This window comes from Taurulus bubalis, assembly GCF_910589615.1.
Source record: "Taurulus bubalis genome assembly, chromosome: 3".
Taxonomy (NCBI): Eukaryota; Metazoa; Chordata; class Actinopteri; order Perciformes; family Cottidae; genus Taurulus; species Taurulus bubalis.
Genome location: NC_136591.1, coordinates 24,697,678 through 24,724,782, shown reverse-complemented (window position 1 = coordinate 24,724,782; position 27,105 = coordinate 24,697,678). Strand labels below are relative to the sequence as shown.

Here is a 27,105-nt window from a genome sequence, read left to right as displayed (position 1 = left end):
AAGAAGGATCTAACAAGATGTGCGTGTGTTTGTGCTGCTGTGACTTTATTATCAGGGGGTTTGGTTAGCTCATGAATACAGGATCTCATGCTTTTGCCTGTTACATTTGAAGCTGCGAGTATATTTTCTTTACTGTTGCACTCCACAAATATTGATTTTTAAAGGCTCAGCCTCATGTTATTAAAAACTGCTCCACATCATATTCTTTATTGATTTTCTTTGCGAGACCCTTGAGTTGTGTTTTATGGTGAGTGTATAACATTTTGTTGAAACCACCAGTGTGTGTGTATATATATATATATATATATATATATATATATATATATATATATATATATATATATATATATATATATATATATATATATATATATATATATAATATGCTGTAAGTGATTATGTTTGGTAGCTCTTCTGATTTTCTTTTAAAGTCTTCTAGGTTATCTAAGCCTACATGTTTAACATTGACAGCTGAGGGCACCCTTCACTCCCTCAGTCTAAACACATATTAGGTTCATGTCTGGCTCCTTGTTTCACCTCCATAAACACCAACACCTGTAATCAAACCACAGTTTTAGAGTCCTATGCAGCTCATTATTATTCTACTCTGTGCAGTCTCTCTGGAGTGTTTTTAGCACCAACAAGGAACCCTGGCCCGAAGTATAGTGAATTATGCAACGCGAGGAAACTGAGAGACCCTATCTTGGGAGAGCTGCTGCAACATGCACGCATGCACACACACACACACACACACACACACACACACACACACACACACACACACACACACACACACACACACACACACACACACACACACACACACACACACACACACACACACACACACACCACTCAGCTTCCTGTTCAGAATAAAGTCCGAACACCCGAGTCCTCTTTTTGTTTGATTTTCGTGGCAGCTGTCTGTGAAGTGGGATATGCTGTCACTCCGGTGTAAGAGTCTTTCTGAGCAGGTTTTCTATTGTTTGTGTGTGTGTGTGTGTGTGTGTGTGTGTGTGTGTGTGTGTGTGTGTGTGTGTTTGTGTGTGTGTGTGTGAGAGAGTTGCAGATGCCTGTGTAGATGTATCTGGATGTGTGTGTGTGTGTGTGTGCGCGTTTCGGCTGAACCTGCTTCTCCACTGGGGAGCTAAATCCCATCTCCGTGTTCTGTTCCTATGAAAAATTCAAACTCCTTTCACCATTTCTGACACATCATGTCCCCATCTGAGCTCGGCACTGAGAGCCAAGGTATACCCACTCCTAAATATAACTTTATACCATCAGAGTTAAAATGGAACACCTTTGTAGTCTTGAATAGAAACATAGTGTGCATCCTATTGTGGTTAAAACAAAGCCCAGTAGAAGTTATCTTCTACTCGGCTTGTCGAACGATTTGAGATGAGCTCTTGATGTTCAAATCAGCTGAGTTTAGGGAATTACCCTTTAATGGTTTCCTTTGAATGATTATATGATTCATTAAATATTAATAATGAAGCAAATTACTGAAAATCTCTAACTTTAATTAATTATTTGTATTTATAATTTTTGTATTTTACATGGAAATGCCGTTGGCTAAATTGTATAAGGTCATAACATTCCTACAGGGGTTTAATTTCCACTAGCAATGCTGGGGTGATTTGTCATATTCATTGAATGTGCTGTAACTCCGTTACGTTATTCATAATGGCCACATGACATCTATTGCTTCTGTCCATCCGGGGAGAGGGATCCTCCTCTGTTGCTCTCCCTCAGGTTTCTTCCCCTTTTTCCCTGTGAAAGGGTTTTTACTATCTTTATTGGGGTAGTTTTTCCTGATCCGATGTGAGGTCCCGGGACAGGGATGTCATGTGTACAGATTGTAAAGCCCTCCGAGGCAAACTTGTATTTGTGATGTTGGGCTATATAAAATAAACTAAATTGAATTTGCAGTCTCTTACCCTGGGTATGACCTGACAGGCAATGCCTGACAGGCTGGAAAAGCTGATAAAAGCACTTTTAACTTTTGTGTTTTTTAAATATATTAAGCATTCCTAAAAAGATGCAATAAATAGCCCAGCGCTCATTAAAGGCAAAATGGAATACCGGGTCTCTGTCAAAGAAACAAAACATAATTTTACTAGTTTACATATAGCCATGAAGGCAAAGCCAGTTTGTTGGTCAGTCTGTCCACCACATTGTCCCAGACAGAATATCTCAACAACTATTAAATCGCAATGGTGAGAGCTGTTGAGAGACAATCTAAATGCTCTGTATCTCATATTATGCACCATTTTAAGTAAAGGCATACAATATATAAAGAAAATATGTATACATTAGTTTGAATAGGCCATATCCAAACTGTACGATACAGCTCAAACACTCCCATTGATTGCCCTTTTTATCACCTTTGATACTCCAGGAGGTATCTGGCTGTGTCACCAGCATCCATCACTCAGCTGGAAGGGTCTAAAGTGATCTACCGCATTAGAGGGTATTCCTTTGGGAAGCCCTCATCTGTGAAAGGGGCACGGATAAACTGTCTCAAATGAGATTAGCAGCTCTTGAAGGTGACTTGTTTTGCTTTGCTTTGATAATGGATGGGAAAGCTAATGATTGCACAGGCAAAGTAGTGTTTTCCTAACACTCAGCTTGAGATCAGGACTGGGAATCCTTGGGATTTTCTTTTTCTTTTACAAGTCACAGCTCTACCCTTTGAATAGAAAACAAAATATTAAATATAAACCTATTGTTCCATGAAAGGATTTCTGTCGAGGGAACTATTTATAGTTGATGAAGATGTTGAAATGGGAGCCAGCAGACTCCAGGGGAAAAAGATCTGTATCAGCAAAGAGAGAATCATGCCGTGTTTGAATTGCTAATGAAAACAATCCTTCTACGGTTTTGAGCAATTATGCTTTATGAATAAATAGCCGCGAGGAAAGATTTCCTTCAGTATCTGCATTGTTAATGTGGTTACATTATTTTGGCATGATTTTCCTCTTTCTGTCATGAAATTGTACTGTAGTGAACCATACCTCATATTTTAGGTGTCGATAGGAACCTTTTTTCTTTTCATACATGACAATTTATTTGAGATTATTTTCCCTTTTTAGTGGTTGGTGTCTAAAATGTAAACGTTTTGAAAATGTTAAAGTAAACTGTTCCTAACACGCGAAGGGTCCCATGTTCAAAACTGATTTTCACTCAGATGAAATATGCATACAGTCACTAGGTAGAAAAATGTACCTTGGTGTGTTTGTTTTTGCAGCTGCTGACAGGAAGTAAACTTGGACCAAATTCGTTGCCCTAGCAACAGAATGGCAAGGTCAATATGTAAATCTCAAAAGTATTAATTTACCAGCGAGCAGCAGTCTACATGATGGACATGGACAAACAGTAACAGCTGTGTCACTCCATAAAAAATGATCCAAGGTACTTTAAATGGACATTTACGGTGCGCGTCGCCTCCCTATGTAATGCCCTTTGGTCAATGATAAACTATAACAGTCAGGAGATTGTAAACAGTCTGTGTAACGAGCAATCTCTCCTCTGGCAGTGTTGTGTCTGCTCATGGTGACGCAGACAAATGAGCTTTTAAATAGCTTTTCACAAGCTTTACTGAATACAGCACTTATTTAACAGAGGACGAGCCAGCAAGCCGTCAGACCTCAACACTTTTATGGTTAAGGTTTTGTCAAAATTAGGCAACTAAAGAGACTTGTTTAGGGCTAGGTCAAAAGGGAGGCGGTCTGTGTCCCGAAGTGTAGCTTGTGGTGCGCTGCAGGTAAAATAATAGAAAACTCCACTCAGAACTAAACAATATATTAGAAGGATGCTGGTTAGGCCTGAGGGGGGATAATTCAATGGTCCAATGCCTCTACTCATCAGTGTCCTACTCTTATGGTCTCCCCTTGAGGTTGTGCCCAGGCTCAACACTGCTTAGGTTTTTGTCAGAGTCATATTCATTGCTGGTGATCTGCTGGTTCCATACGATGGCGAATCAGAGTCGAAGGAAACTTAGGTGGTTAGAATTAGGTAAGGGGTGGAGGTAGGTGAGAGTAAAATGTGGTCTAAAGGAGTGTGGTCTGGTTTAGTCAAGTGAAGTCAAGGGGAGTGGTTAAGATTAGGGTACCGGTGGGGGAGGGGTTAACCAAAGGGGCAAATCAGGGAATTGTGAGCCAAAGAGCCCCTCGGGAGAACCCCCCGGTCCCAGAGACACAGGTCAGTGAGGAGTGCCCCTCACTGGGTAAATTAAAATGGTTAAAAGTATAAAGATATACAATACATGTAGATGGAGGATTGTGTTCATTGGTTCAATGTGTGGAGGTCGCTTTCCAAGAAAACAAACTGGTTTCATATTCAGATCAATTTTATTATTCCACAGGGAAATTTGGTTTTGGTTTGGTTCAGTGCTCCAGACATGAGTACAACATGTCTACAATATAAATAATAAAACCAATACCATAACGTACACAATAAGATACTCTAATAAAACCCATTCAAACATGTTCAAAATGAGACAGAATAAACGTGAAGTCAAAGAAAATAAAAAAGTCAATCCACTTCAAATATAATATATAAAAAAAGGAAAAACGTGCAAATGACCTGCTAAGTAACCTGTTGATTAAGCTGCATTTCATACAGGCTTAAGGAATAAAAGAGTTAGTGTATCAATCCTATTATTTTAGAATTCTGTTTCCCTGGGTCAGGGTGCTGCTGGGTCTGAAATTGGAGAGAAAGGAACGGGTGCTATGGGTAAATAAGATAGGTCTGTGCCTCTGCTGTGTGAGATCATTGGTTTGATTCCGTTTAATTAATGATATACAGATTGGGGGGAGGACAGTTGATGATCGGGGGGTTGAAGCCTTTAGGAAGACATTAAAGACATTATAGGGAATTCTTTCATCAAGTTGTGATTGGGTTTTTATCATGTGTAATAACTTACTTATCACATTGCATCTTTCATGCTTCCAGGCACACTTAACAGTTGAACGCTAATTTTCTTTTCATGTAAAAACGACACAGCTCTGTTTATTTTACCCCCATTCTTTGCTGTAGTTCAAGAAAAAACTTGTAATTTGTGCTAAATATTAAGATACAGCTAGCAGCCAGTTAGCTAAGTCAGAAACGGCTTTAGCCTAGCTCTGTCCAGACCCTAAATACAATCACAACATGTTGTTTTCACACTACAAATTAATTAATTAGTACAAATTAAACAAACAACATGTAACATGCCGTTTGGTGGTGAACTTTGTTCTCTTTTGACTGAGCCAAGCTAGCTGTTTCTGTCCATTTTGGGCCTTGTTCAGTTAAGCTAGCAGCGTATTAGCGTTCAGACATGAAAGTGTTAGCAATCGTCTCCTGTAATTTCTGCCAAGAAAACAAATTTGCTTATTTCCCCAAATCTCCCGAAACTATCCTTTTAAAATCATGTAACACCTATTGATAGCTTAGAAAGTGGTACAGATAATGTGTATATCTCCTTTTTATATCATGCTTTGAATAAACAGCTACAGTTATTTATACTACTGGTCATGTTTGATGTCTTTATTAAAAGCATACTCTAAATTCTCAGTGTTTGTGACACGGTGCAAGTTACTCAGATTCACATTTCTTCCCTCATATTCCCAGTCTGTCCTGAACAGACTGGGTGTTTGCTCAGCCATGCATATAGATAACTCTTATCATCATTATTATTAATATCAACAGATAGGGTGTTTGGAGTGAAGCAATTCATGAGTTTTTTTGGGAAAAGGGGATTATGTTGAAAGATCCACACCAGCACTGATTTATTCAAGGGCTTAAAGGGGAACTATTTGTTTCATGAACCTAAATTATTTTACCCCAGTGATATTTCCTGTCAGTGAAAAATTTAATACAAACTTGACAGAAGCTTTATGACTTCACTGTGTGTGTATACAAGTACACACAAAGCAAATAAAATCTCTTTATACTCTTCAAGGATTGGATTCATCCATTTTATTGGTTTTGCTTACATTCGTCTTCGTCCGACAGCTGTTGTCAACAGAAAATGAAAATACTCATATCATGAGACTTTTATCAAATCTCTGTATAAAAAAACAAAAAGCTTTTCATCGCACAACCCACATTAAGTGGCTGTACTGGAGCACCAAACATGTTTTGGGGTTCCTGAAAAGCAATGTTGTCACCAGTTTTCCACCTGTTTGATACCAGCGATGTTGAAGAATACACCATTGAGTAAAGTGGTCAATGTTTTGATCATATTTGCAGTCCACTGTTTGTGAGTTGCTACAAAAAAAAAGGAGGTTAAGGGAAGGGGAGGAATTTCAGTGACTTATACGGAGCAAAGAAAAAAAATAGTTCATTTTTTATTTATCTTTTACTTGTAGACGTAATAAATGTACTTATTATAACCAAACCATGCTCTAAACTTAACCAATGTGTTTTGTTTGAATTCACAACGTTAATCACGTGTTTAAGACTGCAACCGTTTCACTGCCTGTTGGTGCAATCTTCACTAGTGTATGACATTTTATAGAGGTAAATTGAAAGTGTTAGGATTTGGAAATAGCTTGGCGTGAGGTTTCGTTTTTGGACCCATTGGATGTGTAACATAAAATGTCCAAGTTGGGAGTTTGATGTACTGCGTTAGGTAATTCCACCTCATCTGAGCACTTTAATGTGCTTTGTACACTTCCTTTGATGCCTAGCCAAGGTAATCAGTAATCTAATGTGCAGGTACCACCTCCATGTTGCTACTGGGCTGTTAGTGATGGAATCAGCGGTTGCTTAGCAACATTGTCTGTTTGATCCCACGACTCCATCTTTGTTGTCAAAGAAGTGTTTGATGACTGGCTTGTACTGTAGCTCTGATTTGATATTCTTAAATATTAATAAATATTCCCTAGCCCCTCCTGATAAGATAGTCTCTTATATGTGAAGAGGGGTATTTTTGTATGTGTGGGTTCAATTAAAGCCAGAGGAAGTGAAACATAAGATGCACTTGGTGAGATAGGTGAGTAGAGGGATAGAATTAAGAAAATGGTGAGAAGAGCGAGAGTTTGAAAGGAAGGACTAAGCTTTACTTGGTTCCCCCTCAAGGCAGAATCAGGAAACCAGTTACACCCCCTCCCACACAGACACACACACTCACACATACTCACACACACACACACACACACTCTCGGTTCACCATCTTCCCTGAATGTGCGGCCTATTTTCTCTGTCAAGGTGGTGTCCTAGATTCAAAGTTCTATTGGATGAGTAAAACAGTAAGGCAAAGGGATTATATTATGCGAATGTGGATGGGGGTGCCACTTGGGTCTAAAAAGCAAGCTGAATGTTTCCTTTCTCACATATTGGTCTTGTTCTTATTCCATTGGATTTAAACCAAGATGTTGTGAGAAAGATGGCCTACTTACTGACCTGTAGGGAAATCATAAACAGGAAATGCTTTTGTTATTTTGACCCTGGAGAACACACTTATTCCAACAGTTTGTGCTCTTAACTCTGATTAAGAGTTTTGATACAGGCTGATGGTTTGGCTTCAGGTAGTGCTGCTTGCACCATTGTCAGGTGGAGGGGGTGCCGGTTTAGAGCGGGTGGTCGTAGTCGTAGTGGGCGGATTGCTTGGCTCCAGGAAGTGCTGCTTGCGGCGTTGTCGAGAACTGCTCTTCGCTCGTTGACTCCAGCGAAGTGAAGAAGAGTTCAGTTGCAGCGAAAGTATATCCAGCATCCAGCAGCAAAAGGGAGCTGCAGTCTATAAACCGCAGTTTGCATGCATGCTGCAGACGACACACTCGACTCTTGGTCCTCAGTGATATGACCCCCCCCAACGCCAAATGCTGAACAGAGCACTCACTGTTCACTTGTTTATTCAAAAGGTCACTGATATAGAACATGTCGAGTGTCCAAATTTGACACCGCACGTACCGCCAAGTGTGAAGTGGATCGCATGGACGGTTCTTGGGATAAGCAAAGAACATACCCACAGACAGAGATTCCTTTCTTTATAGTTAAATGATGGCATCCTCAGGAAAGTGTGTGTGTGTGTGTGTGTGTGCGCCCCCAGTGTGCCAGTGTATTTGCCCTTACTTGCCATGTGCATAGCTATGCGCTCCTGTTTGTGTTTTTAATTAACCGTCAGTGTGTTCATCCAGAGCAGAATTCATAAATTCAATAAGCGTGGAGCTTGAAGAGACAGCTGGTGATCGCTGCATGTAGCTGAAGGCGTACAGAGCACTCGGTACCTATTATGTTGCTGCAGTCGGATCGGTTACTATGAAATGGCTACACTTGTCAGTTGTTCATTCAACAGAGCTGAATATTTTTACACCTCCGGGCAATGGCATTATAACTTGTATTGTAACTTTTATGTGAACACACTGAAGGCCCAGTGCAGCAAAATGTCATCAAATCGCTCCGTGCCTTCATTGTAATGCATTGATTCCTTCAGCGCGTGTCCCAACTGTGAGGCTTGTGTGTGAACATAATGGATTCAGTGCACTTGCTGCAACAGCCTGGGTGGGAAAGTGTTGCCAGGCATCAGTTTAATAAAGATGCAAACGTGATCAGTGCACCACCATGGCCTCACCCTCCCTAATCTTATTTTGTGCTCTTTTTTTTAAATTAGAACATCTAGACACTCACTCGCACAGATGGCAAATGTAGCACAAAGAAAAATAAAAGTTACAATTGCACAGTTCAGTCCCCCTCAGTATCTTATGAAACATGTTAAAATCCAATTAGCCTCCCTCTGCTGTGTGCCTGTCACTCTTATCAGCAGTCCCTCTGTAGACTCACACAGGATTTATTAAAAATGTAGGCACTCCTCTTTTAGGGGGATGATATATTGGAAACCCTGCAGCATCAACATGAAGCCCTTTTAATAATTCATGTGTGTAGCTTGCAGAAGACACAACATGGACTGTAGCACTTGACATTTTTAAGGACGCAACCATGCAGTCAAATCTTTTGACCAAGAGTTTGCTGTCTCACAGCTTGGGCTGACCTAACTATTCTGAATGAATGATGTTGCAGTTGATAAAGGGGAAACATATTTTAATTGTTTGGAATTGATACTTCTCTAAGTCCCACCATCCTTGGGCATCCTTAAGACGGCTGTCATGCTTTCCATTCTAGCACGGTGCATTGATCCTCGAACACATGACAGCGAAAGAATGTCCCTTCGGTGGTCACTCTTGAAGGAAGTAAAATGGTGGTTGTTGACTCTTATACATATCTGAGTATTCTGATTGATGACTCCCTCACTTTTCAGCCACATGTACAATACCTGGTGAAAAAGTTGAGGTTAAAACTAGGTTTTTATTTTTGAAATAAGGTGTGCTTTTCAAATAATGTAAAAAAGCAATTAGTTGCTGCTACTTTTTGACCCGTGTTGGACTATGGTGATCTTCTTTATATGCATGCCTCTGCTAACTGTCTTCGTAGGGTGGACACAGCTTACCAGCTTCACTGCGGTTCATTACAAATTGTAAAGCTGACTCACCACTGTGAGTTATACTCTCGGGTAGGATGGTCCTGCTTTGGCCACCCGTAGGCTCTCTCATTGGTACACCCTTATTTATAAGGCAATCCTTGGTCTGCTCCCAAACTACCTATGTGTTTTTATCATGCAGAGAAGTATCAGACAATACTCTTTGCGTTCTCAGGACTTTTTTTTCATGCTCACTGCCCCAAATGCCAGAACAGAAATGGGAAAAAGGGCTTTTGTGTACTCTTCCCCCTCATCTTGGAATATGTTGCAGAATGTTTTAAAGCTCAGAGAACTGATATCACTGGCTGCTTTTAAATATAGAATGAAAGAAATAGAGGCAGGTTCCCAAAAATGTATATGTTTCTTAATTTGACTCTGTTGCATCACTGTCTCTTAGCTTTTAGTTTCTTTTAACTTGTGTTTTCTGTCTGTAACTGTGTTTTTTATGCTGCTGCCTGTCTTGGCCAGGTCTCCCTCTAAAAAGAGATTTTTAAATCGCAATGGTGCTTCCTGGTTAAATAAAGGTTTAAATAAAAAATAAATAAAAAAAGTGAAAAATAAAAAGTAAGAGTAATGTATGCATACAATATGTATTGTCACTCAAGGGCATTTAACAAAAAGGTTCTCCATAAAGTGGGAGAGGCTGCGACAGGTGTGGTCGTGCCAAACAAATTAAATCAACCCTCTCTATCTCCTTCTGCCGACATGGATCATGGTTATCTGGATCGTGGGCCATGCCTACTACTCATTATGTGAATATTTTTTTTCCTGATTCAATGTGAGGTCCTGGGACAGGGATGTTGTATGTGTACAGATTGTAAAGCCCCTCCCCCCCAGGCAAATTTGTAATTTTGGGCTTTACAAAATAAACTGAATTGAAAATAACAAAACTAGGCCTGAGTATCTACCTCTGGAAACAAAAACAAAAAATGGTTTCACATGCTTCTCTAACAATACTTTACCAAAACAAATACAGAGGGGCCACCGACCAATACACCTAATGTTTCTAGATACAAATAACTACGTTTTTGCACAAACCTTCACTCTTAGAAACTATGGTATCAGTTTTTACGTGGTGTAGAACAAAAAACGGGCCTCAAACTCTTCAGGCTTCCTGCTTTTAAACTGTTTCCCACTGATTGGCCCATTCTGAGGAACCCAGGTGCAACATGACTGGCCTGCACGGGTGGCAACCAATCACCTGATTGGCACCTGAAGAGAAAAACAGGGGGGAGGGGAGAAAACACACACACAGGCCTTGCACCAGCCTGACACGTAACACTGCGGTTGCTTTCATTGAACCTTCCCAAACCAAATAAACGTCTAGAGAAAACTTATGTTGTTAATCCACACGGCGGATGTTCCAACTAGGAATTTACTAACGCTTAGCCGTATAAGGGTAGATGGTAATGTTAGCTTGCTAGTGTGTTTGCAGCTTATGTTAATCACAAATATACTGTTTAATCCATTTGGTACACTTTTGCTTTTGTGCTTATGGTTTTGGAAAGTCTAAAACCTGGTCTGTAGTGCTTAGGTATTCCATTTTTATTATCTTCACTCCATTGTGTTCTTTATTTACCTGTCAAACTTGAAGATTCCACAACCTTTACACTCAAATCTTAAACGTGCTGATAGTTTTCACTTTGTTTGAAAATGTTGTAAAATATCCACTTCTGAAACATTAGCTGACACCACAATACAGTAGAAGTGAATTGAATTATGTTGTTTGTGATGTTTAAAGTATTAAATAATCCTTTTAAATCATCAACAGTAAAACACCTTCCCATAAATATTGTCCCGTTTTTACTATGCCTCTATGTTGTGAGAGATCTCTTGAGCAAAAGACCAAAACAAAGGCCCTATAAAATTGGTTTTAGATTCTGTTTTTTTTCTTTTTCTAAATTCTGTGTGTTTACTATTTAAGCACATTTTGAAGTCAGAAAAAATCTAATCATTTGATGGAAGATTGTCATTTCATCAATACACAGGACAACAATCAAAATTGAATATGAATTATTTTGATGTAACAGAACATTGCACTATCTATTTTTGTAAACAAAGAACTAAAATATTCTGTCCTATTGTAAAATGTCTTTTAAAATCTCTTTAGCTGTTAGCCCCCCCAGCATGTGCTTTGCACTCTCATTGGCTGAGGTCAGACAGGCCAGATATTTAGCCTGCTCTAGGTGATGCATCTACAGGACTCTCTGCTCGCGACCTTGAACAGCGAGCGCTGAGGCAAATGCCAATTTGCTTCTGATGTGGGGCTTTTGTTAGGAAGCTCCAAAAACTATCAGCAAATTCTACAATATATTCCGTGTTTCCCAGCTGATTTCATCTTAATCATCAGTTTCCACATTTCTGTCTTGTGTTTTCTGCATTGCGGTAATCACAGAGCTGTAACTGAAACCCACTGTGTTCAGTAACTGACCCTGACCACTGAGCTCCTGTGGAGAGGGGAACGAGAAAGGATAAATTTCTCCCTGATGGACCCATAGCACATTAAAGACCCATTCTTAAATGGTGTAAACCTTCAGGCTCCGAACCATGAATTGTTTTAAGTATTAGTAACAACTTCCATGATACAAATCATTACACACCTCTCATCCAGAACAGGTCAAAAGCCATCAACCACGTTGCCCACCATCAAAGCGATACCATTTAATAACATGAAATGCGCTCTCTAGTATTTGAAGCAGCCCCCATAGTATGATTGAAGATTAGTTAATAATTCAGAGCTGTTGGAAGCGTTGTAAGAGGATGGTGTTCTCTGCTGTTCGCCTTCACAGCTGCATGGGGCCTGCCAGTGACAGATGGCTCGGCCCATTTGGAGAATCTGGTGCCAGTAAAGCCCAGTAGACTGTTCGACAGCCATTGTGTTTGTGTCTCTTTTATCTTTCTTTCTCTCTCTTTTTAAATTTCACAATCATTTCAGTGTGTTTAAGCAGAAATATCTCTGGAGAAGGGAAGCTTGGGTTCTATACGACTATTTATCAGATGGTTACCCTACCATGCGTTGTGTGGAAGTCTTTATCTCAGCGACATTCGTGTTAAAAGACTTTAAAATGTGGATCATGTTTCACTTATCGCCCCATTAGGTTCATCACAGAATGTGGTCGGTTGTCTAGTTTTGTAAGTTGTCCGTCTCCTGATGCTCCACTGCGGGGTGTCCAGGTGTCTTTTAGAGATATTTCGAGCTCTCTGCATGGGCACAGTCTGCCTCCCGGCCTAGAGGACAGCTTTGTGCTACCTGTTGGAAGTCACGGCAACAGCAAGACATTACAGCCATTCTGTCTCCCAGAGTGCCGCTGACACTGGGTTTGTTGGGCCTGTGCAGCATTCCTTCTCTGAGAAGGAGAATGATAACAGATGTCAGTTGAATAGGATGTGATCCAATTCAGAGAATGCAAGCATGGTGTGGAATGCTCATGTATCACGTATGGATGGTTTCATAGACAAAGTACACCATAAGCCATGTGTTTATACTATATTATTGTATTCTTATCTTCCAGTGCACACATGTACTTCTACAAGTCTAATAGAAAACATATTGCAGAACTCCGACTTTTAAATGTAGTTTATTTCAAAGTGTGATCTTTCCTAACATGTAAATCCCCTTTTTAAAATAACTTTTTTAATTTAATCCCATGCACAGAGTCACATGACAAAGTAGATTGTGTGACATGTTCAGCTATCATTAGCAAGCATCCATCCACAACAGTTTGAACTCATAATTGTTCTGTATATCTCTCTGGATCTTATATTTCGTAAAGCACATTTCACTAGAAAATGATTTTATTCATATATTCTTGTTCAGGGCATTTTCGTGATTTCTTATGTCCTTTGTGTTTTTGTCCAACCAGAGCTGCCAGAGAACTGGACGGACACCAAGGAGACTCTGCTGGAGGGCATGGTGTTCAATGTGAAGTACCTGGGCATGACTCTGGTGGGCCAGCCCAAAGGAGAGGAGATGGCCTCGGCTGCCATTCGCAGAATTGTTACCACGGTGAGTCACTGGTCTCCTTCAGGTCCTCATACAACCTTATAATGGGAGTGATATTGACGCTTGCATGCACATCTTGCACACTATACTACACACACTAACTACAGAATAGTGCTGATTCTGATGTTTGCAAACAGTGTTGCATATTAATCATAGGCAGTGTCAGGGTCTTCAATAGCAACGTGAACTTTCAGGAGTGACATTGTGAAGATGTCAATTACAGCGAGGCTTTTTATAGACACTCTCTTGGGGATTTGTGAAATTACAGTCTCAAACTGAAATACATATTATCTGAACGAATACTTGTTAAATGTAGATTTTCATGCATTTTATTCTGATGATGCAAGACAATATTTTGTCAGTTTGGTCATATATGATAAATTGGTAAATTGATGGACCCTCTCTACAGTATAATACCATTTGGTGTACCACAACAACTGAAGTCACTCCCACATCCGGAAATATATTGTCAAGAAAACCAATTCAGTATTCAGTGTTGCCTTTCAAGTTATCATGTTGGACAAACAAGAAAAAGTACACCAAAAGTTGACCAGCAGAATTACTTTTAATGTCGGTGTTTTCACTTTTTTAACTTTCTGTAATTCTCTTGTCATGTCGTTATAGTTGAGTCATGTATTTATCAAGGTCAGCCACATAGCTGCTAATCCAGGATTATCAGTGGTTGCACATGTGCAGCAGTCAAACCAGCGATATGATGTTTATTTAACAACACTGAGCCACATTTCTGAACACGGTTTTCTACATCAATTCAGAATCCTGTCTGTGTTCACACTACTGTTTTGGAAACTGTGAACAAACTGTTGCATTTTAACCTGTGAGTTTGTAGACATACAAAAACTGACTGCATGTTTTTGTGAACACAAACTCTCATACATTTGTATTCCCTCTTCACATTTCTCTTACATGCTCACGCACATGCACACCTTTTTCTCTGAGCGCTGCCAACAATAAGAACGTCTAATCTGCCAGAAGGCTTTTTCCACAGAAAAAAAAAGCCTGGCGCGGGCAGCCTCATCATAAACCCCCCACTTCTCAATTAGAGACTGCACCGGACCTAATGGCTAGATTAAGATTCAATTGATTTATACCAGGACAGGAAAAAGCAACTCGGTTGTCTCTGTCTGTTCCCTTGGAAACCAATCAACCTGAATTGGATGGCTGAATACATTTGTGACTTTTTCATCTGCTACACACTTCATTCAGGCATGATAAGACAAGACTGAGGGACCAAACGTATAGAGAACGGCTGAATTTGGCGTATCTCAAACTGACAGATTGTTTTTTGGCTTGTGGCACGACATGAGTAACATGACCGAAGAAAACGTGGTTGTTACCACTTCCTACATGAAGGAGCTGCCACAGTCTGCCGCGGCGCTCGTTCTCTCTATTATAAGTTTCCCATATTGTAAGTGCTGTGGTTTTCAGCAGAATGTGCCTCTTCCTTGTAGCCATCTCCAGGGCATTTATGCTCCCACAACTAGCCACGGCACAGATCCTGCTCACCTTCAGAAGTCCTTGTTTCGGTTTAAGCAAAGATCCCACTTCTTTTCATCCTCCGCTTCTTTTCCCTCGTTGGACTTTATTTCACCTTCTGATATGAAAGGGTTCCTGTGCAGGGTGAACTTGGAAATGTGCAGTATAACATTGAAATAACTTCTTTCTTCTTCACGTTTTCCTTTACAGTCGCTCTACTGATTCTTAACCTGATATCATTTGGATGTGAAACTAAACTGCTTTCATTTGCTTGCTAATTGCATGTTGAGGAGGTCATTGTCGAAAAGCGCTCTTACAGACCGCAAGCGCAGCACTATGGCCGTATTTTCTGAAACTCCAGATGGAGCGGAGCGGCAGGGGGAGCGAGAGAGCCTGCCAGCCCAACCTCGAGTTGCAATGTGTAGCCTTCATTCTGGGCAACACATTGCCGCTTTCCTCCCCCAAGCTCTGTCACCTTTTTATAAATTCCCCACATTTCTGGGACATCTTAAATGCAGGCTGCCTAATTTTGCTCGACAGCCACTGAAGCATTTGAGGGTTTTTGGTGTTGCATCAGAAGTAAGATCATTTTATATTTGTCAGAGTGACAGGGTAGCTCTCATCTCTACTTGATGTGAATGTGTTTTTATATTTTATGTTCACAGGCCAGGGCCAGTGCCAAGAAGTTTCGTAAAGTAACATTGACGGTCTCACCAAAGGGCATCATCATGACAGACACAGAGACTACAGACCTCATAGAAAATGTCTCCATATACAGGTAAATAAAAAATACTGAATTCAAAGAGAAACCTGCTCAACCTGTTCAAGATTTTCAATAGAAGTATTTTTTGTCATTATCTCAAGACATACACTTTTCTACAGAATTAATATGTTATGTAATAAATGTGTGCTTTTACACCTCATGTAGGGCTCTTGGAAACATCATGCAAAACATTAAGAATTCAATGCAGACGTGTGAGAGAATATGTCTGACTTTATAGGGATGGGCATGCATTATGATATGATATACAATCACGTAACATTGGTTCATAAACTAAAGTATTGCTATTCCATATCGAATTTTGGGTCATCATCTAAGCATAACGATTCTAATAATCCCCCAAATTGAGTCCTAAAAACAAAGAAGTGGCTTCATCTGATACGTGAAGAAACTGATATCCTCTATCTAGGTCACTTTGCTCTCAGTCCATTGCTTGGACTCCTTCCGCAGGATTAAACCAAGTCTGCTCAGAGTCTCATGTTTGATCAATTCACTGGGACAGCAATAATAGGAGGGCAGGTGGGGGTCGTCTGATACTGTCTCTCTCTGTCAATGAAAGCTAACCTCTTTCAGTCTCCCAAATCAGTGAAGTGTGTGTGTGTGTGTGTGTGTGTGTGTGTGTGTGTGTGTGTGTGTGTGTGTGTGTGTGTGTGTGATTTGCTGGCTTGCTTCCCCTCTCTGGATAGCATCCTGTAATATTGACTTGTCCGTGTGCCATTGAGGATTACAGTCTAAATATCATATGGTTGTATTGTGCTTACAGAACTCTCTCTGTGTGTGTGTGTGTGTGTGTGTGTGTGTGTGTGTGTGTGTGTGTGTGTGTGTGTGTGTGTGTGTCTGCATCCATTCCTGATCCACCTTATCAGCTGTAACAGACCACAGGCCAGGGGAATCAGCCTCGTCTTTGATCTCCTCCTCTTCCATCCTTATCTCCCCCTTCGCTCCTCCCCCCTTTCATTTTTATAATGTCTGGAAAGAAATCTTTCTTTTCTGCACATATTAACATAAACAGAGCTCTGAACGCAGGAATACCCCACGACTAATTGCCCACTTTGAAACTCGCGCTGCCAGTCTTTGCCAATGCTCTCGAGTAATGATACGGGCGAGAAGGGCCACATGCAGAGCTTGGGTTGACTGAGGGTTGATTTATCCCCCTCATGAGACCCCACCCCCACCTCCTTACATCCCCATTCCTGTACTCCCATTACTCTTCCCCCTCCTTTCTTTCTTATGTCTTATTTTAGTTGCACGTAATCCACTTATTGGCCAAGACAGCAAGTCAAGGGTGAAAGAAAGTGTAGATGTAAGGGCATGGATCAAATGTGTGTTTGTTGTGCATAACTAGTAAGGAAGAAAAGAGTTCTGTGTGTATGTGTCGTTTGAGTATACACCTCACACAGCGATTGTGGATGTAAATGTGTGTGTTTGTCGAGTTAATTGTGTATTCACACTTACTAGAGGCCGGGATGCTTCCCTCAGGCGAAGCTCAGTGAGGAATAGAAAACAGACAGGAAGGCATCATGCCATCGCATTGGAAATAAGATCCTCGCAGCCATGACCCACCCACCCCATCCACCCACACACACACACACACACACACACACACACACACACACACACACACACAGACACGTGCGCACGCACAAACACAAATACGCACTGACACAAACAATGAATCTCATCCCGTATCAGTGGCATTTAAGTTTTTACAAACTGATATTGAATTCAGCAGCCTTGACAGTTCCTCAATTCCTGGCAGCCCATTTTTACAGTGCATCTAATTTGCAGTTTCAGCCACTCAGATTATATTATCATGAGCTTGATCTTCTAACATGATAAAGTCTGCCTAGTAGTGCTGCTGCAGGTCTCACTGCTGGCGGGGATTATGTCAAGGAATAAACCACATAGGAGGTTTGATGCTATTCTACAACAGTAAAGCTGTTTGTTTGTTTGACAATAGGAAGTACCACAGTATTTTTTTAGTATCAAAATATCAAAATATATGATATGGCAATATTTACAGAGGCCACTCAAGCTTTTTCCTGACAACGATCAATAAAGTTTAAAATTAAGTTCAGCTGTAACAAGTACAACACTATTTTAAGTAACCGTCCATTAGGATGGCCGAACTCCCCAGTGATATCTAATGTCATGTCATGATATAGAACGTTTTCCATACAATTAGCATAAAGATTGAAAGCAGGGGGATACTTTCACTTCCATGCTTTAAGCTAAGTTAACCGTCTCCTGGAACTAGCTCCATAGGTAATGCATATAGATATGAATGTGCTGTCTTTTTTCTCTAACTCTTGGGTAGTTCCCAAACTATTCTTTGAACTCAGAAAACTATAACAAATCTATTGAACACTTAAACAATCTTCTTATCTTATTTGCCTCTGATATTTTTTGTATTTCTCAATAATAAAAAAAAACACATACTGACGGTATAACTTCCATCTCCCAATGAGCAGAACGTTGTGAGGTGTTCAGCTTCCCTCTGCGCGGTTGTTACTGATTCATATTCTGACAGGATCTCTCGGAGGCCGACCAGCATATCAATGAGCAGAAACATACAGGTCAGAAACCATAACCGACTCTCCACCTGTTAATGATGCACGCTGCTCTGACACGCCATTAGATTTGTGAGATGTGTCTGTCGGTTCCCTTGAACAATGCTCTATCTTTTCTCTGCCATTCATGCATATATTTTGCTATTTTCTTTTTTGTTTAATAAAAAAATTAAAAAGTGTTGATGCCCGCTTCCCTAAAGCAAAAGGAAAATGCTGTGTTTCATTATGTCTGGTTTAAAAAGTTGAACAAAAGTACTCCATTGTTGTGTTAAATGGCGTACCTGCTTTATTCAGTGTACGTAGAGAATTCACTGCTTTGATGTTTGAAGTTCCATTCACGCTTTGTACTGTAAATATTGAAATATTTCCATTGATATTCCCTCCCTGCCTCACAAACACCGGTGCTAGTCTACACAGTGAGGAGATCAAAGGCTTGCGGTCCACGGAGCCCCTTTGGAGATATGATGCAGACTGACAGCTCAGCTTCTGCTGTTCAAGCTTAGTGGAAATTCTGTGATGCTGTCAATTATTTTCTTCCCTGTTGTTGTTTTAAGCTGAAGGCTTGTTGCTGTGAATGCGATCCATTGTGTGGCACATTGGTGGCAGTAATTAAAAGTAAAATAATAAGTGAAATGTTCATGCAGAAGGATTTTTAAGATACCTTTGTTTCATCACACTAGAAGTGACTGTAAATGAAACAGGCTCTTGTATCTTTGCCAAAAGATGAAATCTTACATGTTTATTCACTCCAATGAGATTTCAATGTTTAGAGATTCACGTTATTTGCACATGGATGATGTATTATAATGAAATGTTTTATTTGTTTGCCATACTGTATGATAAATACATACATTATGAAATATTTGCTTTTGATGAGAGGAGATGTTCATCATCATTGTGTAGTTTTGTACACGGCTCAATTCTCAAATTACAGATTTTTGCTGCTACTTATTTGGGGATCTTGGCTCGTCAGACAGGCCCTGGATGCGCACTGACCTATTTGCTCATCTTGCGTATGTGTAGTGCTGAACATGTTGTGGACAAAACTCTGTCTCAGAACTGGGTATCTACTGTAGTATATGATCAGAGAGAGGAAAGATGAGTTCTGGGCATTGGCAGACTTTGTATCTTCAGGCTTCAGTCCTCATCGGACTGTCCATGATGATTTAGAACCTTTTATTTCCACTTTGTGGAGCATGCACAGGAGGTCTTTTGAATTTAACTTGGATATAGTTATAAACAGATAATATAATCTAAATTATAAAAATAAAAATACCTATGCAAAGTTTTTTTTCCACAATATTGTCTTCAGTTTTATATTGTCTGTTAAAACAACACTGTTTGTCTGAATGACAATAACACTGCTTTACTATTGCCACAGTTACTGATTTCATAGGAATATATTGTGATAATGCTGCTACTGTAGTGCTGCTGACAAAGCATCAGTATTAACCATTGTGCAGTGTATAATGCATTACTGTATTATCAATAATGTATTCAGTTATTAATATTATTGAACAACACATTGAAATTCAGAAAGTGCACAGACAGCGAGATGCAAATTTGTGGAGCCTGAAACAATAAAAGCTCCCCGAAATGAGGGAAATCAGATTGTGGCAGATATTCTAGGAAGAAAGTAGATAATGTGTCAATAAGATGATAATTAATTTTCATATTGAGAAGTTTGGAAACCAAACTTAAATAGGGCAACCCTTTCAACCCCCCCACCCCCCTCCCCACCCCCGCTCATTTATCTGCAATTAAGGCCCAAATATATGTCAGAGGACAGAGGAGATGGGGAAATACTGAGCTGGGTGTCATGGGCATTGCAATGTGGGTCATGCATCAGTGGAGCAAGCCAGCAAACAATCTGAGAGGGAGATCCGAGCGCTGGTGATTTTGTGCTTGTTGTTTGAACCGAATAAATTACTTTTATTTTTAGTGCTCCCCTTTTGAAGCGGTGCAGCAAACGAGCGGCTGATAGCTGCAGATTCCTTTTGTGTTTTATTTAGAAAAAAAAGAACAACTTCGGCCTGTAGAGTTCTATTCCTGCATTATGCACATTATACAGTTTATGATGTAGGTTTTATATTTAATTATAGAGACACAGGTCAAGTGCATCACTGGATCATTCACACATATATTCAAAGCAACAAACATGACACACACTGGCACTGCTGGTTTAGCTAACAACCCCAGATAGACACTGGGGGTGACTCTCGATCGATACAGCTTCTAATAGCCTGCATAAAATCGGACAAAAACAAATCCATCGGTTTTGTGTCCGTCGCTTCAGTAAACCTATACGAGCTGTCGTGGGGGAGCCAAATGGCTCGGTGGACTTTGTCAAGATTGGTTTTAGATTACCATTGAAAATAACTGGCCACCACTGGCCGCCACTGGATTTGCAGGCAATTGGATTTCTTGAAAACCAGATATAAGATCAGAAGAGACTCAGTGGGACTGTTGGGAATGAGGTCTCAAGCGCAATGCAGTCACAGCAGAGAGAGATTTGCAATCCAAGACTTTACTGACAGTAGACATTCAGATATTTCAACAGAAGTTGCAACATATCAAGTGGTTATTATTTCAGAAATTAAATTTTTCAGATTCAGATTTTCAGCAGTTTCACATGCCTTTCTAGATTGGTTGATATTCGTAAGAGACAAATATGACCAAACTCTGAGGAATAGCATTTACAAGTTACCTGTATACAGTGAATCCAGAAAACCACTCTTCAAGCTGGCTTGCAGGCGTAACGCCTCCACACAAAATATGTACAGGTTGTCCCCGCAGCTTCATTAGCACAACGCTTAACTAAAGTAATGTGGGCTCAATTAACCTCTCAGCCTTGCATGGACACTTTGAATCCACAACGCAATATTGTATCAGCTTTTTGGTAGATTCTTTCTTGCATAAAACACTTATGTTTCACAATTAATGTGAAAATATGAAGTATGACAAGCATCTCTCGCGGACATCACTGCCGCTCATTTGTCTCCTGCTCTACCATTCTCCCAGCTGTGGGACTTAATCAGCATAATATTTGAAACCAACGCTCTCAACCCGCTATTCTTGGTTTGCTTATGAATATGGAAAAGGTTGAGAGAAAAAGCAATGATGTGGCCTTAATTGACATGTGTGCAAGACCTGTAGCTTACTTTGATGAATGAGGTTTGATTGCGACTGCAGGCTAGCAGCTTCTACACTACATATGACATCCTTTGTTCTGCAAGAAGTTCAGGAACTAATATTTGTACAGGTGTCACAAACGACCTTGGTTCTCAGTGAAGTCACATTTTCTTTTTACAACTACCCGCTGAAATGATAAAGGCACGGGCAAATGACAAGCTACTGCAATATGTTTACCTCTTAATATCTTGGGTGATGATAAAGAGAATAAACCCATTCACGCAGACATGACTTACTAATACACTTTATTCATTCATTCATTCATTCATTTATTCATCGCCTGTCTTGTCCAATTGCTCATGTATGGTCATAAATGCACTTATGTAAGGAGATTTGACAGTGTTGGTAAATAGGAACAATGATTTTTGTGTTCTGTGTCTCCTCTCCCAGAATCTCGTACTGCACAGCAGATAAAACTCAGGATAAGGTCTTCGCATATGTCTCTCAGAGTCCGTTCAATGAGACCCTGGAGTGCCATGCATTTCTCTGCCAAAAGAAGAAGATTGTAAGTGTGCATCGCTTGTGATTTTGTTGTGTATACCTGTGTGTGTCTGGATTTAGCTTGATATACAGTATGGAATACCTGCTCTTGGACTTCAGCAGGTCTTAACGTCAGATTGTTTGAGGACTGAGTGTATATACTGGTAATTCACCTGGGGAATCAATTGGCTTAAATGTAGATGGTGTATGGCTCCATCTTGTGGCAGGACACCTCCCAGCTCATCAGTCTGTATTTGGAGATATTGATAAGGTTAGAAATATAAATAGCTTATAGAGGTTTTTTTAAACATATTATTACAGTAGCTGGTTAAATAATCAGACTAAAGATACCAAAGCAAAACATTTTCTTGAGCACCAAATTGAATCACAACTATTCTATATGTTTTATATTTCCACAATAAATGTTTCATCATAAATGCTATTCTTCCTCTTTTCTTTCCTCTTCAGGCTCAGGCTGTGACATTAACGGTAGCCCAGGCCTTTAAAGTAGCCCTCGATCTGTGGGAGATCGCTCAGGAAGGTAAGTTCACTGAGGAGGAAGAAGGCGACACTGAGACAGTTGGAAACAGAGTATGAGGAAGGAGAGGCTGTACTCCATCCAATCTGAATCCTTTTGGGAGGGCAGTTATTGAATATGTTCAAAAATCAAAAGAACTGAGGGAAATGTGCAGCAGGTATGAGTCCTCAAACCCAGAAACGGTCTGTGGAGAACACAAGCTGAAGAGTAGTAGTAGTTTGTTTTTAGGCTACTGTAAATTTTGGCGATTATATTCATGCTTCAAAAAAGTTAATTTGTTAGGATTATATCAGATTTATCAAAACGTGTGAGTATCATGAACTTTAAATCCCACAAAGCTTATTTTACAGAACAATCCAAAAGTATTTTCATCGAGGGAACCAGTGCGTTGTTAACTTCTGGGTACATTGCTGATGAACTTTTCCTCCACAATCTCCTCTGAGCTTTTTAAATGGCACGCTACTGGACTTCTTGCATGTAAAATTGCCACTAAACTTTAATTTCTGACAACCAAAACCAACGCATTTCAAACCTCCTATAGTTTTCTTCAGGTTTAGTTTTGACAAACGTGTTTTCTTTCTCTACCTACAGACAAAAACAAAAAAGCCAGGACATGCTGTTCTTGTGCAGCAAGCAAAGGGCAGACACAGACGACAGACGCTCAGTGTGTTCCTGCAGGTGAGTTCATTTGAGTTCATCCACAGTGCTTTTTCTGCACATCAAGCTCAACTGCAATTATTTAATTATGTATTTATTTGTAAAAGCTGAACAATTGAACTGGACACAGCAGAATGTATTGCTGATAAATACTACAAGACAAGATAAATCTTTATTTTCAGCCAAACGTTAACTTTAACTTTTTTTCATCATTCTTCAGGTGATTTGACAGGAACTTTTTTTGTGAAATACACTTACACAATACCTTTTACTACCCTGTTCATAACTCAAATTCATCGGTGTCGCAAGAAGCAAAAAAGTTTGACTTCTGAATATGAAATTCTGCTTTGGCCCATAGAGTGAGGGCACTAGCGTTTCCTTTAACCCCGCCTCGGTCCAGCCACGTCCTTTGCCACATTCAAATTTGTGGAGGCAGGAAAATAACTCTGGATTCGGCTATTAGTGCATTTTACAACTTTTAGGATGAAATTATTTAAATAAGAGTTATTCAAGGATTCGTACTGGGAAATACATTTTGTTGATTAAAATACAATTATCTACTGAGTTAAAGACGGCTCTTTCCCAATGTAAGTCTTCGGGATAAAGTATTTTTAGGCCCCATGGCATCACATCACGGACCTGGAAGTTGTAATTCCACCTTTTGACCACAATGTAAAATATGCCCTTAGCCCAGCGTTCTTCCTGGGGGCTTGTCTGGCACACACTCCGGTTAACACAATGTGATGTCTTTAGTTTTTTATTTATCACACGGACATGAGCGTTTCCTCTTGAGTTTCCTCAAGCTGTTTCCTTAAATTATGCCAGACATTATATTTTATAGATGTGTAAACACATTAGATGACGGCAGTATATACAGGCAATGCATCTCTGACAAGAAACACTTGACTCTGACCAGATTGCTAACTGCTAATTATCCACACACTGAGCTCACTGGGAGGTGTGCAGCTTGGAGTGATGAACATTTCCCATCCATTCAGTTTGAGACACAATAACAACTTTATCTCTTCATAAGCTGTCAGTCATTCTGCTTTGTTTTCTATTCCACCCCCTATGTGCTTGCACATCACACTGTTTTTTTGATCAACTTTAGCTTTGATGGTTATTGTTAATTTAATTATGAATATTTAATATTATAGAAATATCATTAATATTTAACACACTTCTTGGCATGTTTTTGCTGCTGCAGGGGTTAATGTTACACTTGCAACTGGCTTGGAATAAATCAGGTGTTGTATTTCTAGGAAGATGAGGATAAAGATTGTATTATTTCAACCTACTCTACAAGTCTGGTGAGAAATACAACTGCCCATCACTGACGAGATTACTTTGACCTGATTTAGTTTTAAAATTACAACTGTATTATATTGCAGTCACTAAAATGAGACAGTAAGTAGATGCAGATTTCGAGTGAGGAAAGAACAAATTCCTTCAGACTTAAGGCTTTTCATAATCCTCCCAAACCCAAAAAGTTTCCAGTGAACATGATGAAGTAAATGCTTCTGTAGTAGACACTGGCATTACTTAGTTGGGACACAACAATGAGCCTTGTAATTGTGTAGTGAACGCACGCACGCGCACACACACACACACACACACACACACACACACACACACACACACACACACACACACACACACACACTAAATCTCTTATACTCAAACTTTATGCTGCATGCAAAAAAACAGCTGTTTTTTTCACCCCAAACTGCATGGGATTAGCATAAAGTTGGCATTTCTGGAAAGGAGAGACTCGTGGGTACTCATATAATCTATTTGTATTCACCCCTTAGGGTCAAGGCAACATTTTCGAAATTCGACATACCAGTTTTTCCCTTGCCAAAATGTAGCCCAACTGTGGAGTGTTATTTACCAAGCTTCTTGGTAGGTTTTTCAGTTCCATATACATCAAGCATCTTCTAAAACTGAGCCCTCTACAACCTCGGGAAGACAGTAAGATAGCAGTTAACTGCTGTCAATCACTTCTCACTAAGAACAAATCTCCTAATTATACGCCACTTATTTAGTCATTCACGGGACTGGAGTTTTTAAGTACTATCCCATAGCCGTGACATTTATAGGTCAAAATGTTTTCCACGCCTCAAGGGGTCAAAGGCTCTGCTAAATTAGACTTAATCATCCATTCAGTTTGTTGTTAGATAAGGTCTGGCTTTCCTAGCTTCTTTCAATTAAAATTGACTCTTCTTCCAGCTGCAGTGGCCCGGGGACAGTGAGAAAATGTTTTGTGAAACCCTCAAGGACTTTGGAAGTAACTCGGCGCAGAGAGCCGTCTAAAAGTTTTGGAGGTTAATTAAAATCTGCCTGTTGCAGAGAAAGCTGTGAATGCCACAGGCGGGTGTTGATGTTTCACTTATGTGCTGCAGACTGGGAGATTTAAAGAGACAGAAAAGGAAGAGGAAACACCCTCCTTCTTTCTTCTCTGTCGTGTGTCTGTATGTGTCCCGGCCTTTTCCGTTTTTTCTGTCTCACCTCCTGTGTCCCTGTCGACCTCTCGTCCACACCTGCCACCTCCCTCAGATCCAGAGGCACGCAAGCCCGTTGGGTTGGAGGAGAAGCTCCGGAGGCCCTTCTTCTCTGCTTCACTCAGCTCGCCCTCTCCTCGCAGTAACCCCACTCGAAGGCGACCAATCAAACACGACTCCTGGGTAGGTCACACCATCTGCTTCCAAATTGCTGATTGGGCTAAAAATAATGGTTAAAGTGGTTGTATGCTTAGGTGACAGATAGAGATGCATCTGTCCAACTTCTTCTCTCCTGATGCCGAATTGCGAGACAACTCAGGGTAGTGATCCTATACTAGTGTCTTTTCCCCAAAGTTTAAATCTGTACACCTCACTCCGTAGTATAAGAATACTTTGTATGCACGCTAACATGAGGCCATCAGATTGCTACGTCTCTTTTTTTGTTTTGTTTTGTAAATCACACCTTAATTTCCTTTCTCTTCTTGTATTTCAACCATCAACTGTTTAAAATCTGCTTATCTGTAATTATATTAAACAAGACCATACAAAATATCAAAAACTGTTTATTACGTTAGATTTTAAAATAGTCCTTGTGTTGGCTTGTCCAATGAATTCCAAAGTAAAGGGTTATAGAAAGCAATGTGTCCATTAGCCATCAAAATATTGACAAATATTATCATGTCATGATTATTGAGCATTTTTATTAAGTTAAAATTCAACAATTTTGCTCCATTTCTATTGTGTTTTATGGGGAAGATAGCTAGAATTATTAATTATTTCTGACACTGATCATCATTGGACCAGTTACATCTAGTTGTAAAACTTTTGTAATGTTTATCCTCCAGAGCAGGCCTGGCCAACCCGCAGCTCCCGAGCCGCATGCGGCTCTTTGCCTGGTTTCATGCGGCTCTTACGTTCATATCGAAGTTTGTGTTTGTGTTTTTTTTTCTTTTAAAATCTTTTTTATTGATTTTGCAAATACTTTAGACAGAGAGGTATGACAGGATTACCCCTCCAAAAAAATTGGGATATACAGAATAGTACATTCAGTTGTAAGTCTCTTGGAGGTAGTGTTTGTGCTCAGTTGACGTTGTTGAAATCTTGTCTCCTGAAAACGACAAACTAAAACGAATGGTATCAGACGTCCAACTGTCCCGCCACACTATCAGACATTAACACGGCTATTTAATCACAGTTGCACTCTGACCTTCAAGCATGTGAGTATTTTTGTGTCGCATTGGATGAGAGTTGTGGCACACAAGACAAGCCTCAGTTGGCAATCTTTGCAAGGTCTGTGTCAAACAATTGTGTGATCAAAGACGAACTCCTTGATATTGTGCCATTAAAAGACAGAACCCTTTGCATAGATATGAAAGAAACAATGGCGGCTGCATTTGTGAAAGCAAATCTGCCCATACCGAAACTAACTGCA

At 40.0% G+C, this 27,105-nt stretch overlaps 1 protein-coding gene across 1 annotated transcript in view; it reads left to right on the top strand.

Moving 5' to 3' along the window:
* The window catches only part of LOC306734799 (low density lipoprotein receptor adapter protein 1), a gene marked incomplete at both ends in the record, with an annotated part of 43,753 nt that overhangs the window by 7,572 nt on the left and 9,076 nt on the right, over nt 1-27,105 (top strand). Inside the window, 6 exons of the mRNA XM_079216190.1 lie at nt 13,321-13,463; nt 15,620-15,732; nt 21,888-22,002; nt 22,446-22,518; nt 23,107-23,193; nt 25,729-25,856. Of these exons, the coding sequence (XP_079072316.1) occupies nt 13,321-13,463; nt 15,620-15,732; nt 21,888-22,002; nt 22,446-22,518; nt 23,107-23,193; nt 25,729-25,856 (659 nt within the window). The remainder of the gene's footprint in view (nt 1-13,320; nt 13,464-15,619; nt 15,733-21,887; nt 22,003-22,445; nt 22,519-23,106; nt 23,194-25,728; nt 25,857-27,105) is intronic.